The sequence below is a fragment of the Apteryx rowi genome, unplaced genomic scaffold (assembly GCF_003343035.1).
Source record: "Apteryx rowi isolate R43461 unplaced genomic scaffold, aptRow1 scaffold_279, whole genome shotgun sequence".
Taxonomy (NCBI): domain Eukaryota; kingdom Metazoa; phylum Chordata; class Aves; order Apterygiformes; family Apterygidae; genus Apteryx; species Apteryx rowi.
The window spans coordinates 416,574-429,895 of record NW_020449185.1 but is presented as its reverse complement, the minus strand read 5'-3'; the positions used below and the strand labels follow the sequence as shown (position 1 = coordinate 429,895).

At 48.3% G+C, this 13,322-nt stretch overlaps 1 protein-coding gene across 6 annotated transcripts in view; it reads right to left on the bottom strand.

Moving 5' to 3' along the window:
• Positions 1-767: 767 nt before the first annotated feature.
• The window catches only part of GBF1 (golgi brefeldin A resistant guanine nucleotide exchange factor 1), a 115,736-nt gene continuing 103,181 nt past the window's right edge, over positions 768-13,322 (bottom strand). For 5 of the 6 annotated variants that reach the window (XM_026068713.1, XM_026068715.1, XM_026068716.1 and 2 more), the window contains 17 exons: positions 13,077-13,253; positions 12,519-12,583; positions 12,267-12,390; positions 11,882-11,953; positions 10,397-10,491; positions 9,788-9,941; positions 9,352-9,574; positions 7,536-7,699; positions 6,977-7,223; positions 6,352-6,551; positions 5,236-5,386; positions 4,694-4,824; positions 4,245-4,346; positions 3,552-3,665; positions 3,152-3,329; positions 2,819-2,944; positions 768-2,469 (listed from right to left, as the gene is read on the bottom strand). In XM_026068713.1, coding sequence (XP_025924498.1) covers positions 2,183-2,469; positions 2,819-2,944; positions 3,152-3,329; positions 3,552-3,665; positions 4,245-4,346; positions 4,694-4,824; positions 5,236-5,386; positions 6,352-6,551; positions 6,977-7,223; positions 7,536-7,699; positions 9,352-9,574; positions 9,788-9,941; positions 10,397-10,491; positions 11,882-11,953; positions 12,267-12,390; positions 12,519-12,583; positions 13,077-13,253 — 2,610 coding nt within the window. In that variant the 3' untranslated portion in view covers positions 768-2,182. The remainder of the gene's footprint in view (positions 2,470-2,818; positions 2,945-3,151; positions 3,330-3,551; positions 3,666-4,244; positions 4,347-4,693; positions 4,825-5,235; positions 5,387-6,351; positions 6,552-6,976; positions 7,224-7,535; positions 7,700-9,351; positions 9,575-9,787; positions 9,942-10,396; positions 10,492-11,881; positions 11,954-12,266; positions 12,391-12,518; positions 12,584-13,076; positions 13,254-13,322) is intronic. The other variant, XM_026068714.1, reaches the window with a different exon arrangement.

Below are 13,322 nucleotides of genomic sequence, written 5' to 3'. Positions count from 1 at the left end.
TCAGGAGGCTTCAACATATGTCGATTTCCAGATGTATCGCTAGGGAATGACAGCTATATATATCCAGACCTATTGACAGGCATCAGTGCCTCTCAATCTCAACAGGCACCTATAGCTTTCACTCTCTGTGTGGAGCTTCTCGCAAGACAAAGCAGAAAAAGTCAGGAGGAAAGTATGGGTGGTTGTCTGTATCCATGGCTAGGATTAGTCCAGGATGTGTCATRCCCTTCCAATGTCTGATTCCGGTCAGTGGCAATGAGGATTTCTTCCTCATCAGACAGAAAACACTCCTTTTTCTGAAGTCAGCCAGGTTGGCACTGAGGTCTGCAGGGGGCATGTGCACTCTGCCTGCCCAAGCACTGCATGCTCAAATGCCACAGGGCATCATCTACTCTTCAGTGCTGGTTTCTGCCCTCAGTCTTGGCTGAGTATGAGTACACACCAGCATAACACCAGAAACTTTACAGCTGACACTAAATTCTTGCCAAAAATAGGGCAATCTAATTATGTTACAGCTCCACTTTGCCCATGATGGGAACCGTTTCTGTTTAGCCTCTTGATGGCCAGCTTCCACTGCAGCCCAGAGGATGAGCTGACTATTTGTTAGGGCAAGTCCCTCCGTGCTCCCCCACAGTCAGAGCACACTGCTGGAGTATCCTGGTGTATTGAGCCAGGGGGTTGGTAGAAGGGCACAGCACCTTGGCAGTTAAACTCTCCACTCTTCCTAAAGCTCTGAGCTGCAGAACAACAGAAAATGTGCACAACACTGGAGTGTTCATTTACAGGATGTATTTATTACACTGTAAAAAGTCCATTGGATTTGTAGCCATTTACTCTATGTACACTGGCTCTACTCCAACCCCAACCTTAGGTTCTTCTCAGCACAGTACACACTGGGTTGAAGTCATGCCCATGCCCCTCCCAGTCACCAGTGGGATTTCTGAGATTGGTATTACTGAGGATTTAGCCAACTAATTCAGAGAGGAGGAGGAACTGAAATGCAGTGCTTGCCAGGCAGCCAGCTCTGCTCTGGGCATGAGGCGGTAGAAGAGAAGGACATCCTTGCGGCAAGGGAGAAGCAAAGGAAAGACTATCAGGGCTTCGGCTCCAGGCTGCAGGAGCGTTCTAGGTAGAGAAGGAGGTGGCTCCCAACAACTAGAAGATGCAGAAGGGTACTAGTCCTGCATGAGCTCCCAAGAGAAAGGCTGTTCCTCAGCACAGCAGAGCTTGCCAGGCATCTATCAGCCAGTGCCACAGATCCCAGCGCCTTCCCAAGCTAAAGAGGAATATACGGTCTCCTGAGAATTGAAGACACAGCCCTGGGGCTGGACACTAAGGGGCCAATGTAGCATGTGTTGAACAACACGGCACTGTTGTGCACCACAGGGGAAGTAGCTCCCAAGCACTGCTTGAGAGATGGCCATAGGGCTCTGCTCTCAGGGTCTCTGCATTTCCTTCTCATCTGCTTAACAAGGCAGAGCTGTCTGAATTTGATCCCTCCACCCAGAAAGCCTGACTATGTTCACAGGAGAAGGGAGGAGGACAGTGCTGCCCCTGCGAGGCTTCCCTGCTCCCTACTCCCTATCTCGCTACTAGATTGCTGTGATGCATATCCCAGAAGGAAAGCATATAGCTACAGCGGACAAGAAGTCCTACACAGCAAGTTGGGAGCTGGACTATGATCCACATTTCTAGGCAAAATTCTCACCCTGCTGAACCTAGGCATGCCTAGAGCTCAAACAAAGCTGTGCAATCAGAAGCATGGGCAGGAAAGCTTGGGAATTGTCTAGGAACTGGACTGTATAATCAGAGAGGCAGTCTACTGTAGCCCATCTCTGGTGTTACATCAAAGAGTTTCCTCTCTTCACCAGATGAAGTGGTGGTGGCTTGGTCCCAGGCTGCTGAATGTGGGTACTGCCTGGCCCCTGAGATTGTGAAGGCAAGGAGGAGACTGATAAGTGGAACTGGGCAACCCTCTGAGAAGGCAGCAGCCAGGGATTTCTGGGCAATTGCCACAAGAAGGGAGCAGAACCTGATACGCTCCGAGGGGACTGCAGCAACTGCCCTTTTGCTCAGGTTAGCATCATCTTCTAAAACAAACATGCCCGCTACTTGAGAACATTTGGCCAGCATCCTCCACCCACAGAGCTTCCTTAACAGACAGTTCTCAGACACCCTCAAACTAATTGACTTCAGAGGTTGTCATGGGGTCAGTGGGCCGTGGAGTAGCTAAGAGTGGAACAGGAGAGGTGGCCTCTATTAGTGCTGGGTTGAGAATGATTGGCAGAGACATAGGTGGCACCCCAACCTGCAGGGGAGAGGCAAGAGGCTGCAGGATGAGCGGTGGCTGTGCTGTCGTAGGAGGTATGTCTGTAACGGGACTTGTCTTCGTTGGAGCTGATGCCGAGAAAGAAGGAGAGGCAGGGGTGCTGATGGTGGGTGAACTGGGTGCAGTGGCTCTCTCAGACTCTGGAAAAATACGGAGACAAAACAGATCCTTACACAGGCCTTGACAAAGTCACCTTTCTGCTCTAAAGTTAAACGGGGCTAAAGACCAGCTCAGGGGCCTTACTCAGTTTCTCCCCTTCCACATACCTTCATATGAGGCCTCAAGAAGCAGGTGCCGATCAGGCATTCTGCTCCAGCCTCTGCCCACCCAAATAACTTCAGCGAGAAAGCCAAAACCTGTCCATTTGCAAGCAGAACAGTTCCACAACACAACAGACCTGGTCACTGTAGATCATGCTAAACCAAGGAAAAGCAGTTCCACACCACCCTGCTAGGATCATACTTCCAGAAAGAAGAAAATGGGACTCACCACTGGTACCCAGCTCACACTTCTCCAAAGGTGCCATGTGGGTGGTTGGTCTCAGATCCCCTGCAGGAGAAGGGGGCAAGGCAGACACTACTGATTTCTGCTCCACTGGTACGTTGGGGACAGTATCTAGACAAATGAAACAAGTAGTTAGCCCATGCAGCAGTTTGCTCACCCCTTTTCTCCACCCTCAGTTTGCCCTTTTCACACCAAGCTCTCAGGGCCTCCTGCACCTGTCATCTCACCAACATTCAGGTACTACTGCAGCTGGGTGGTGGAGGAAGTACAAGTACTGGGCCCAAAACCTGGTTCTTGGGGTTCCTCACCCCTCCGTACCCTGGATAACTGTCTGTTTGAAGAGCTCATCCCGCAGCCTAGGTAAGAAGCAGTCAATCCGCTCCCAGGTGATTTCCCAAAGATCTGAGTATCCTGTCCGTGAGTCAGCACTGTGGAATATCCCAGCTGTATCCATTACAAGCAGCATATTCTTCAGAGACTCTGGGATGGCCTCCAGCTGTAATCAGAGACACTCCTCAGGACACAGAGAGGGGACATATAGCAACGAATAAGTGCTCAAAACAGGTAAGTGATCTCGGAAACAAGCCAAAAGGGACAGACCATGGAACAAGGGGGTTTTGGAAGGGAAGGAGTAAAACAAACAAACAAACAAACAAACAAACCCCATACCCCGAGAACGGTTGTTAAAAGCACTGCAGCATCACTTTCAGCACCTTACCAGTAAGTCACTGGAGCCAGCGTGCATGTATTTGTCCATAAAGTCCAGAATTGTCAGCCACAGGGCAGCAAAGGTGGTCAATGAGAGCAGTGGGGAGAGATGCTGCAAGAACACCTAGAAAAGAGCACAAGTACTGTCAACAAGTAGCACCAGGGCTGCTGCTCATAACTCAACAGCCAGTCTTGCAAATCTAGAATTCACCTTCCTTGTGGCAAGCTAGAAGCATGCACAGGCCCAGCTGGAGATGGCAAATGCTGCCATCTCCTCTGAGCCACACATGCAGGAGTGGATCTTGTCTCCTTTGCATGAGACCACTCAGGGCTGCATCACCACTTCTTCCAACCCTTTAAGACCCACTGGCTTAGGGCTATACTATGGGCTTCTGACTTGCCTCATTTCACCACTAGAACCAACTATCTTCAACTAATGCTGGGTGAAATAATCATTTCCATCCTTCAAAAGCCACAAATTCCTTCCTGACATTTCTGAGAGCCAGGATCAGGGAGACAGTTCTGGAAAGAAGGCATGTCCTGGCAGCAGAAGGTGGTGAAGTCCAGCACTGAGGGCAATCAGACTAGCAAACTGACACCTACACAAATCAGAGCTGCCAAGAAGCTAATAGAGCAAACACAGTTTGGTTGTCTTGAGGCACATGGTCTCCTCCGAGCTTTCAGGCAACAGGAGCATGCTCACCTTGGAAAGCAGCGTTGAAGCTCTCATCCTCGTCTCTTCCATCCCTCCAACATCAGCTGGGCTGATATTCTCAAGGAGCTTGGTTAGCAGAGGGAACAGCACCTGTTGGATCATTGACATTGATATTTCACGGGAATGTTATTTACAGAGGCAACATTACAGGAAGGAGCTGGCTTTTGGAACTTGTTTCTAGACAGAGACGGGAGCAGCAGTGTGAAGTYGAAATAAGTGGATTCATTTCAATCCCCCAAGAGGCTCTGTCAGAAGCCTAACCAGAGAGGAGCTTTTCATGGGAACAGAATTGGGAAAGCCTTGTCCCTTGTAGTGAACAGAAAGCTGCCCAAGAAGGCAGTGCTGCATTAGGACACCATTCTGCCACTCCTGCATACAGCATTGCTCTTCAGGACACTGCTGTCCTGCCCACATGCCCAGCCCAGCAAGGAGGTTACCTTGTTGAAGCAGGACTCCCACTCTAGGGCATCCAGTGCCTGCAGGTCATGCACCAGGAGGGCTCGCTGCAAGTAAGTGAGAGCCTGCATCCGCACTTGGCGTCGGGCATCACAGCACAGCCAGGCAATACCTGCAAGAGAGGGATTCAGGGCAGAGCCCACAAGGAAGGTGCACATTCCCACTCCCCCAGGAACGTGTCACCCGGTATTACAACAACAACAACCATCACCACCACAACAATGCTCCCAGCCTAGGGTGAAGAGGCTAATGAAGACCAAACACTCTCTGTGGGAAAAAAAAGAATTATACTTGTTAAGGCCACAGATTGGGAATCTGCTGTCAGGTCCAGGAGTAAACTGGTAGCTAACTCATGATAAATACACCTTTCTGGATCAGACCCAAGTCCTTTTTCAATTACAGCAGACCCTAAAAACAACCTCCTTCTGCTTTCTGCAGTTAGTCTTTGGCCCCTCAACTGTCCTCAGTTCTACCCTTATCCTGAAGTCTCTCTTCTCACTCTCATCACAAGGGGTGGCTTTACCCTGTAGCAAAGGACACCAGCAGTTGGACCACAGAGTTCGAGAATCTGCTTCAATTTTCCTCCCTGCAGGCTCTAGATGGCGTTGCTCCTCTGCCCAGGAGCTGTAGATGGTGGCTGCCCGAGTGTGCAAGGTGTGCATGAGGTCCAGGAGCTGCAAGTCAAGCATCACATTAAGCAACACACAGAACTTGAGCTCTTGAAGCAAACCTGGTCTCTGCTCTCCCCCAAACGAAGGCTAGAAGGTTCCCAGCAATTCAGCCATGCTTTTCTCATATCCATGCATAGCTATAGGGACGCTGTCAGGTCTTGCTGTCTGTGTGCTCCCTAAGTGGACAAGTGCCAGGCACCTCCAGTGAAATCTGTGTCAACCCCATCTTCAAGAAACAGCATCACAGGGCTGCTGAGTGAAAAAGAATGGAGCCATTCCTTGCACAGACCATCGATTCTCCCAGGCTGAGGGAGGAAACCAGCGATTCAGCTATGCTATCCAGGGACAACCTTCCCTGCCTTCCTTTATTATTATTATTTTTTCCTTTTTAATTAAAGCATGAAGCACAGGCAAAGCTCTCTCAATATAGTTCTGTGCAGATGAACAGCAGCATTCTAGTAACTTTATTACTGAACTGAGGCCCAACAGCCTGACACTCAGCAAGCCTGTGCCCACAACCTCGAGAAGACCCAACTAGAGGGAAGTGATGCCATCATCCCAATYCTCTGTACTTGAAATCCCTGTGTCCCAGCCCACAGGGCACTCCCCTCTCCACAAACTCATATGCCCCATCAGACTCCCCACTAATCCCACATAAACCTCATGCCTCCAAATGCTCTTGTCCCACACTAATCTCACCTTCTGCAGTGACTTACAGTTCCAGACACCCACCCTCCTGGCTTTGTCAGAGGACTCCTCCCTCCACTGCTCTTCTGCTTCCTCCTGTCCAAATCATACTCTTCCTCTCTTGCTCCCAGAAGGAGACACTGTCACCAGACCCACCCTTTGCCACCCAGCAGCCACTAACCCAGGATGCAGCCTCCCCTCCCACCATGGAGAATCCCAATGACTCCCTAGCCAGGCCCCAAGTAYGGGAAAGGAGAGGAGGAAATCCTTGCTATACTTACGTCCTGACTAACCTGTAAAGACACAGTGTGGTAGCTGGCAGGGATGCTCTCATCCTCGTCCTCATCACTGTGTGCATGGGCCTGGTGCTGGCTCGAGGCCCGCGATCGCCGCATGGAGCTCTCCTTTGGCTTTTTTTTTAACCGGTTGGATTTACTGTCATACCTGTGGCTCTTCCCCCTCTTCTCCTGGGACTTGTAACCTAGAAAGTGAAAGGCAGCAGCATATCACGTACATGCCCCACCACAAAATTTTCTGCCTTTCAGTCCACATAACAGTCACCTTCTGATACCCCCAATGGAGGGCCTTGTCCTGTAAAGTGACAGCTCCTCACTTGAAGATGTACCCAGGTGTCCTGTACTCAGGACCAGTCTTCAGCAAAAACAGGAAATCATGATCCCTGCTGATACTGCTACTTCCATGTCAACCGCAGGCCTCCCCTCCAGTCCAGAGACAGGGATAGGAATAAGGTCCCTCCTGCTAGCAGGAGCCAGAAAATTATTCTCACAGGAAACCATTTTCTGGAGATGGAGGACTCATTCCCTGGCAGTGTACTTCACACACCCCTGCTTGCTGCTTGGCCCACACCAAGCCTAATCTTAGTTGTGAAACCAAGGGCCACCTCACCCCCATTCAAGCTCGCCTCCACAAAGATGCGGATGGTTTTGACACAGAGTTCGAAGTTCTCAGGTGTCACATGGGCAGCATCTCGCACGATGAAGGACAGGGACTCCACGCACTTCATGAGAGACTTTGTATCATGAGGGCCCAAGTCCAGCCCCACAGTCAGGCTGTACTGATTGACGAGAGGAGACGGCCCCAGCCTGTTGAGCCCAGCACTGGGTCTGGAGGTGTCAATGTCATCCTTCCCCACCTGCAAGGCACAGCAAGAAGGTAACAGGAGAGGAAAGTGTAACAAGCAGCACATCATGCACATGCTGGAATGCCTTTCTTCTGAAACCAACGGGTGATACTGCTTTAGCAGGACTCATTTCTTTTTCTTCCACGCTTGCCTCCTAGCCTTCCACTCTCTACCTGCATCTCTTCCCCATCCTCTCTTTACATTGTCAACTCATCTCAGTGCTCTTTTTTACTGTCTTATTTTTTCTTTCCCTACCACATCCTCTTCCCACACCCACACTAGGAGTAGTCTATTTCAGGCACCAGAGGCCCATCCATTACTCACCACTAGCCAGCCACTGTTCATCATATCCACATCTGTCACTGAGCGATGCATCTTGCCTTGCTTCCCATGGTCTGTGTAAACCTCTGAATCAGAGGTGTAGCCACGGTCCAGGCTCATATCACTTGGGTGGTAGGAGGAGGAGACCTCACTGTCCGACTGAGCACCTTCAAGACACAAGGCATGGGTTTAAGACCAAAGCCAAATCAAGAACTCCAGTGAGGAGCTGTGGGATTAATGGAGAACCAATCTAGATTAGTCAGAGCAGAGTCAGCTCAGAACTACCAGTGGGTGCTGGAAGAAACTGGGCCAGACCTCTCCTACTGGGAGAGGAAGGATAACTATCACAGCAGCATGCATAGAAAATGGCAAGAAATAGACCTTTGGCMCTGTTTCTTCCCATTAGGTATGTTTGGCTTTCCCCTTTAGGGGGAAGGGGCATACCATCCTCTGCCATGTCACTTGTCCCTGACTGTAGATTTTAAATAGCAGAAAGTCCAATGTTTTGACACTGGTGGAAGAATCAGATGCACTACACACTTTAAGAACTACTGGAGGTCCTAGGTTGAACCAGAGCAACTCCAAAAGTGCAACACAGAATGACATGAGCTAGATGGGGCCTCTGAGGTCACTCAGGCCACTCCACACCAATACTGGTAAAGTCTTGCTCATGGACAGCAATCAACATTAGCATGTTCCACATCTGTCAGATCTCCCTTCCCTGAACTTTAGGGTAACCCTAAATTTCACATATCCCAAGCAGAGAAATCCCTTCAAGGGCCAAATTTAAGCCACTAATATAATTTGATTTAGAAGCAACAAATTTATTCTCTCCATGATTCAACAATATCTAGAAACTCATGAGAAGAAAATTGTGAGCACAGCACATTAAACATTTTCTGAAAGAGTTAATGAAAAATAATGTTCTGATTCTGCAAGGTGCCACAGTCAAATAGTTTGCTCAAGCAGCAAAGATAAAAGCAGTAAAAAAGACCTGGGAGAACAGCCCAGCATTAGCCCCAGAAGGCAAAGGCCATATGGGTTTGACCTTCCTAGCTTTGCAAGATCAGGTTTCCCCAAGCTAGTTAGCACAAAGTACCAGGACCTAGCAAGCTAGRTCTAGAAAAGCAGAGAAAAATGAAATCCTCTAGAAAAGTTTGTGGTGTTTTCTTTAGAAGTCTGAAGCTGTCAACCTCAAATACACTGCCAGCTGGCTGAAGGGGAACACAAACAGAGTTTGCTGAAAGGACAGTCTCCTAACACAGTCAAGAGAAGTGGGAAATAGTGGGTTAATCTTGGGAGAATGGCTCAGGCACTCTAAATACAAATGGATTTGAAAAGAAAAGTTTAAAAAACAGCTCCCTGAGTAAGATCCTTAAAAGGGGGATAGAAAGGAGTCAGTCTCACAAGAGAAGCAAGCATGACAGAAACAACAGCTGGGTTTACATTACACACCCAGATGAGAGATTAAGGCTATATTACCCAAGGCACCAGACCACAACCACCAGAAAATACTCTTTGGGCAGAGCAAAGACCTTCTACAGCTGCTACAACTGATATCAGTTTTCCTCCCACTGCTCCCCCAGGGACTAGCACCTGGACTGCTGCTCAGGGAGTAGGAAGAGATGGCAAAGTAGAGACAGGGACAGACCATGGGGTACGAGTGAACAGCAGGTGCTGGTCTTTAATCCTGCTAATGTAGTTTAATATYAGCTTTGTTTTCTTGCAGTGCCCTTTGCTAATTGAAAAGCTTGAGGAAGCAGCTGCTTATCTGGCAGGCAGGGCATCAGATTTCCTAGCAAAAGCTGGCCTGTCTTACCTGTGTCATTATCTGCCCTTGCTGTAACCTGCAGGGCTGCAGGCGGCTTCACTCCAGACCCAATACACTCCAGGAGGGTGAAGAGTGTGTACCAGTCATCCCCAGCGTGAATGTTGGCAGCATTGGTCTTCAACAGTTCATGGAGGCCATAGGCAACCTCATGGCTAACTCTGGAAAGCACATTTGGCTTCATCATGAGCAGGATACGTAATGAGAGGAGAACCTGGCCAGGGAGGGAGACAGCAAGAATAACAGACCCCATTATTTACACTCCATTCGCCAAAGTGCCCCTCATTTGTTTAATACTATTTACAACTGCTGTTCTGTTGTCACCTGCAGTAGAGAGGTTAAATGTGGGTCTGTACAACAGCAATTGGTTTCCTGGGTTGCCAAGCATAGCCACAAGCCCAGTGACTGTCCTTCATAAATCCCTTACCTGTGCACTGATTTCTTCCCGACGAAGGAGCCGAATTGCCAGTCTCAGCAGCCCCACCACTGCCCTCTCCACCAGGAAGCAGAACTCCACTGCATGAACGCAGAGATGATAGAGGTGGTCTCGAACAGTCTGCCATACACAGGTCACACGGTCCCTAGCCATAACAAGGAGGAGGGAAAGGGCAGAATGAAAGGAGATGAGACAAGCAGGATCCAGTTACCTCTCCCAGAACAACAGACAACCCAGTGTTTCATCACTTCAATGAAAAGCTCAAGCAGGGACATATACTAGCAGACACACAGAAATAACAAGGCCCACAAGCTTCTTATTTACTTCATTATTCATGAAGCAACCAGGTGGGAGAACCCATTCTCCCTCTAGAGTTTAGTTTGTGTTCTTCAAATCTCAGGGTACCAAGCAATAATTCATGGGTGAATAGTCTCTCTGTTTACACATGCTGGAGTGGAATTGCTAAGCCCTGAAATTACAACCACATGCTGCTTAAGCTGGCAAAGCAAGCACATAAGGAACTCATTCCCTGGACCTAGGCAACAGCTGCAGTAAAGCAGGGACATTTATAGGGAGTCTGCATGTATTTCAAGGTCCTACCTGTTCTCCAGCACAATCCTCAGAAGCATCTCCAAGCAGAAAGCAGCATCCTCTTCATCATATGTCTCCTCATCAGGAGTCACAGAGATTAGAGCCTAGAAAAGCCAGGAATCATTTGTGACCCACAAACCCCCAAAAGTGTCAGTGAGGTCCAAAAGCATGCTGTGAGTCTGAGTAAAACTGCACTCCAGTGCCTGAGGTGGTCATGTGTAATCTATCAAAAATGCATTGGAAACTAGGTGCTAAGCTAAACATAYGGAAAATTATACTTTTTATTAATGCAAGCTGCATTATGAACTTAAGATGTTAAACTATGATGAAGTCTCTCTTATGGGGAGGAATTCCAAAGCCCAACAGCTTCTTGCTAACAAAATGTGAAGTAAAGAAAAGGAGACATACCTAAGAAGCACTACAAATATTGCAAGTGTCCTCAAGCCATCAGCTCACAGATGAAGTAAGGGAGGCATAACAGGAGTCACAGCAAAATGTTCATTCAAAATTGAGGTGGCAGGGATGGCATATGCAAACTGAGTCAACACTTCTCCAGGTGGGCCAGCAAGGTCTTTGTGTGAGCTAAGTAGCAAGTTCTGGCTTAACTGTTTGGGGTTTACTCACTTGTAATATTTATTTTGAAACTCAGTACCTGCTCTTCTGAACCTCTGCAGTAAGCTTTAATAAACCAATCTTTCCTTTGTTTTAGCAAAAGTCTTAATAGTGTCATGGGCTCAGACAAACTATGATGAAGCCAGTGAATTTAAACTACAAGGGTCTGGAGGGAAAGGTGCTTGGGCTTTGAAGTGCTATGAAATTAGGCAGCACACTGCCAACCCACACAGCATGACTGACAGCGTTGCACTGCACTATTGGCTTTTGGAAGGGGTTTCCCTGCTACACACCAACAAGCTTCCAGTCAGCTGCTGGCAGAGATTCATACCACAGCCTGAAGAGTGTCAAACTCCACACCAGCCTGAAGAGCCACCACCAGCACCAGGTAAGTAACCATCCTACCCCAGGGAGATGAGTCTCTCTAGCCCAAAGGCTAGTGAGTCCAGCTTTATTATAGAGAAGACAGGTACCACACTACTTAGAAGAACAGGGTCAAATACTTCTGTGCACAACTCCTGCATCTAAACTGGCCTTTTCCAATGCCTCATTAGGCATATGGCACACCAGAAAAGGTGAAAAGTACAACTTACGACTTAAGCTCCTACACAGAGCTACAAATATTTTCAGACACTTACCCTGATCTCCCTAAATTAGGACGTGTTCCACAAATCAGTGTTTTCCTCTGCTACTAAAGCAATTGTGGCTTCCTGCACAGAAGTTACATGTAACAGCTGAACTAATGACTGGCTCCAAATATTGAGCAAGCCCAAGACCTCCTGTGAGGACAGAGGAGCTGGGCAAATACATGGCACATATCCATGACCACACACAGCATACCTTTCCCATCACCAGTCCTGTCCCTTGCCCAATATCTCTCACCTTCATGAGCTCCTGGAGGGACTCAAGTTGGAGGAACTTGCTTTCTGTGATCAACTTCTCAGGATCACATTGCTGCAAAAGATAGAAAAGAGGACTGTATGTTTGGGGGTGGGGAAGACATGAACAGATCCCTCCAGAAACACAGCTTGTTTCTGGGGAGACACAGAGTGTGGCTTCAACACTCTAACCTGGAGGAAAACTTCTGCCAACTAGTTCACTCAGTTAGGACCAATTACCCCAATAGATTTGATCAGTGCTAGACAGATTTTAACGGATAGCTCCCTGCCCCTTAGAAAGGCCCCATATGCCCATAGACTGGAGCATATTATCCACACAGCACTGTTACCATGTACAAAAGCAGATTCTTCTATAGCCTATGCATTACCTTTATGCACTCCAGAGCTGTTCGCTTTGCCTCCTGCGTCTCTGTAGATGGCCCTCTCATACCAGATTGTTCTGTGCCACTGAGGGTGAGCCAACTAACAAAACTCAGCACTGTAGATTCACCACTGCAATTAGAAGACACCAGCATCAGCAAGACCACAAGAAGTCATATATTTTATTCTCCAGCACTGGTATTAGACAAAAAAAAGAAGAAAAAAAAAAAGCACCTGCCTGGGCCATCTGCCTCACTCACCGGTTAGATGGTGTCTCCTCACGCTGCAGAGAGATTTTGCCATTGGGATCCACAAAGTCTTCGACCTTGAAGACAGACCAGAACATGTTCAACTGCCTACTTCTTTGTAACCTGTTTTTGTTGCACCTGTAACATTTCACTTAATGCTGAAATGCTATACCCAACTTCCCATGTATTGCCAACCAACTCACTCTCTCACCCCCCCCCCCCCCCCCTTTAATCAAGTGTGCCTCCTGTTCGGCAACACCAGTGTTGTACTCTAACACTTCATACCTATGTCACATGCCTTTTGTGCACAACAGTCAAAATCTACTAAAATAAAACAAACGCTGGAATTTCTCAAACCCAATAAAAACAAGAAAAAAAATGAACCCTGTGAAAGAAGCTGGAGCCTGCATGTAACTCGAGCGCTGAGCCCTTTGCAGGCTCTCTTGCTCTGTACACACTCTACCAAAGTCAGGCCTTTGCATGAGAACACTCCTCCCCTTTGGACTGGTTCTCTGCAAGGCCAGCTTCCCAATCCCCATCTTCAATTAGCAATGAGCTGGCTGTTATTACCTCCACCATGGCCTTGGGCAGCAGCTCTGCTCGGAAAAGCTGTAGCATGGCCTCCATGATGTTTTTCCAGCCCTCTCGCAGAATGTCACCGTGGCGATGGGCCAAGTGAAACACAGTCTTCGCTGCAATATGGGCCTTGGGATTACTTCCAAAAACAGTGGGCAGGTTCTCAATAGACTGCAGGGAAGAAAAAGGGGTGGCAGTTCGTCAGCAAGAGATGTTTCTTCTTCAACACAAATTAGGGCA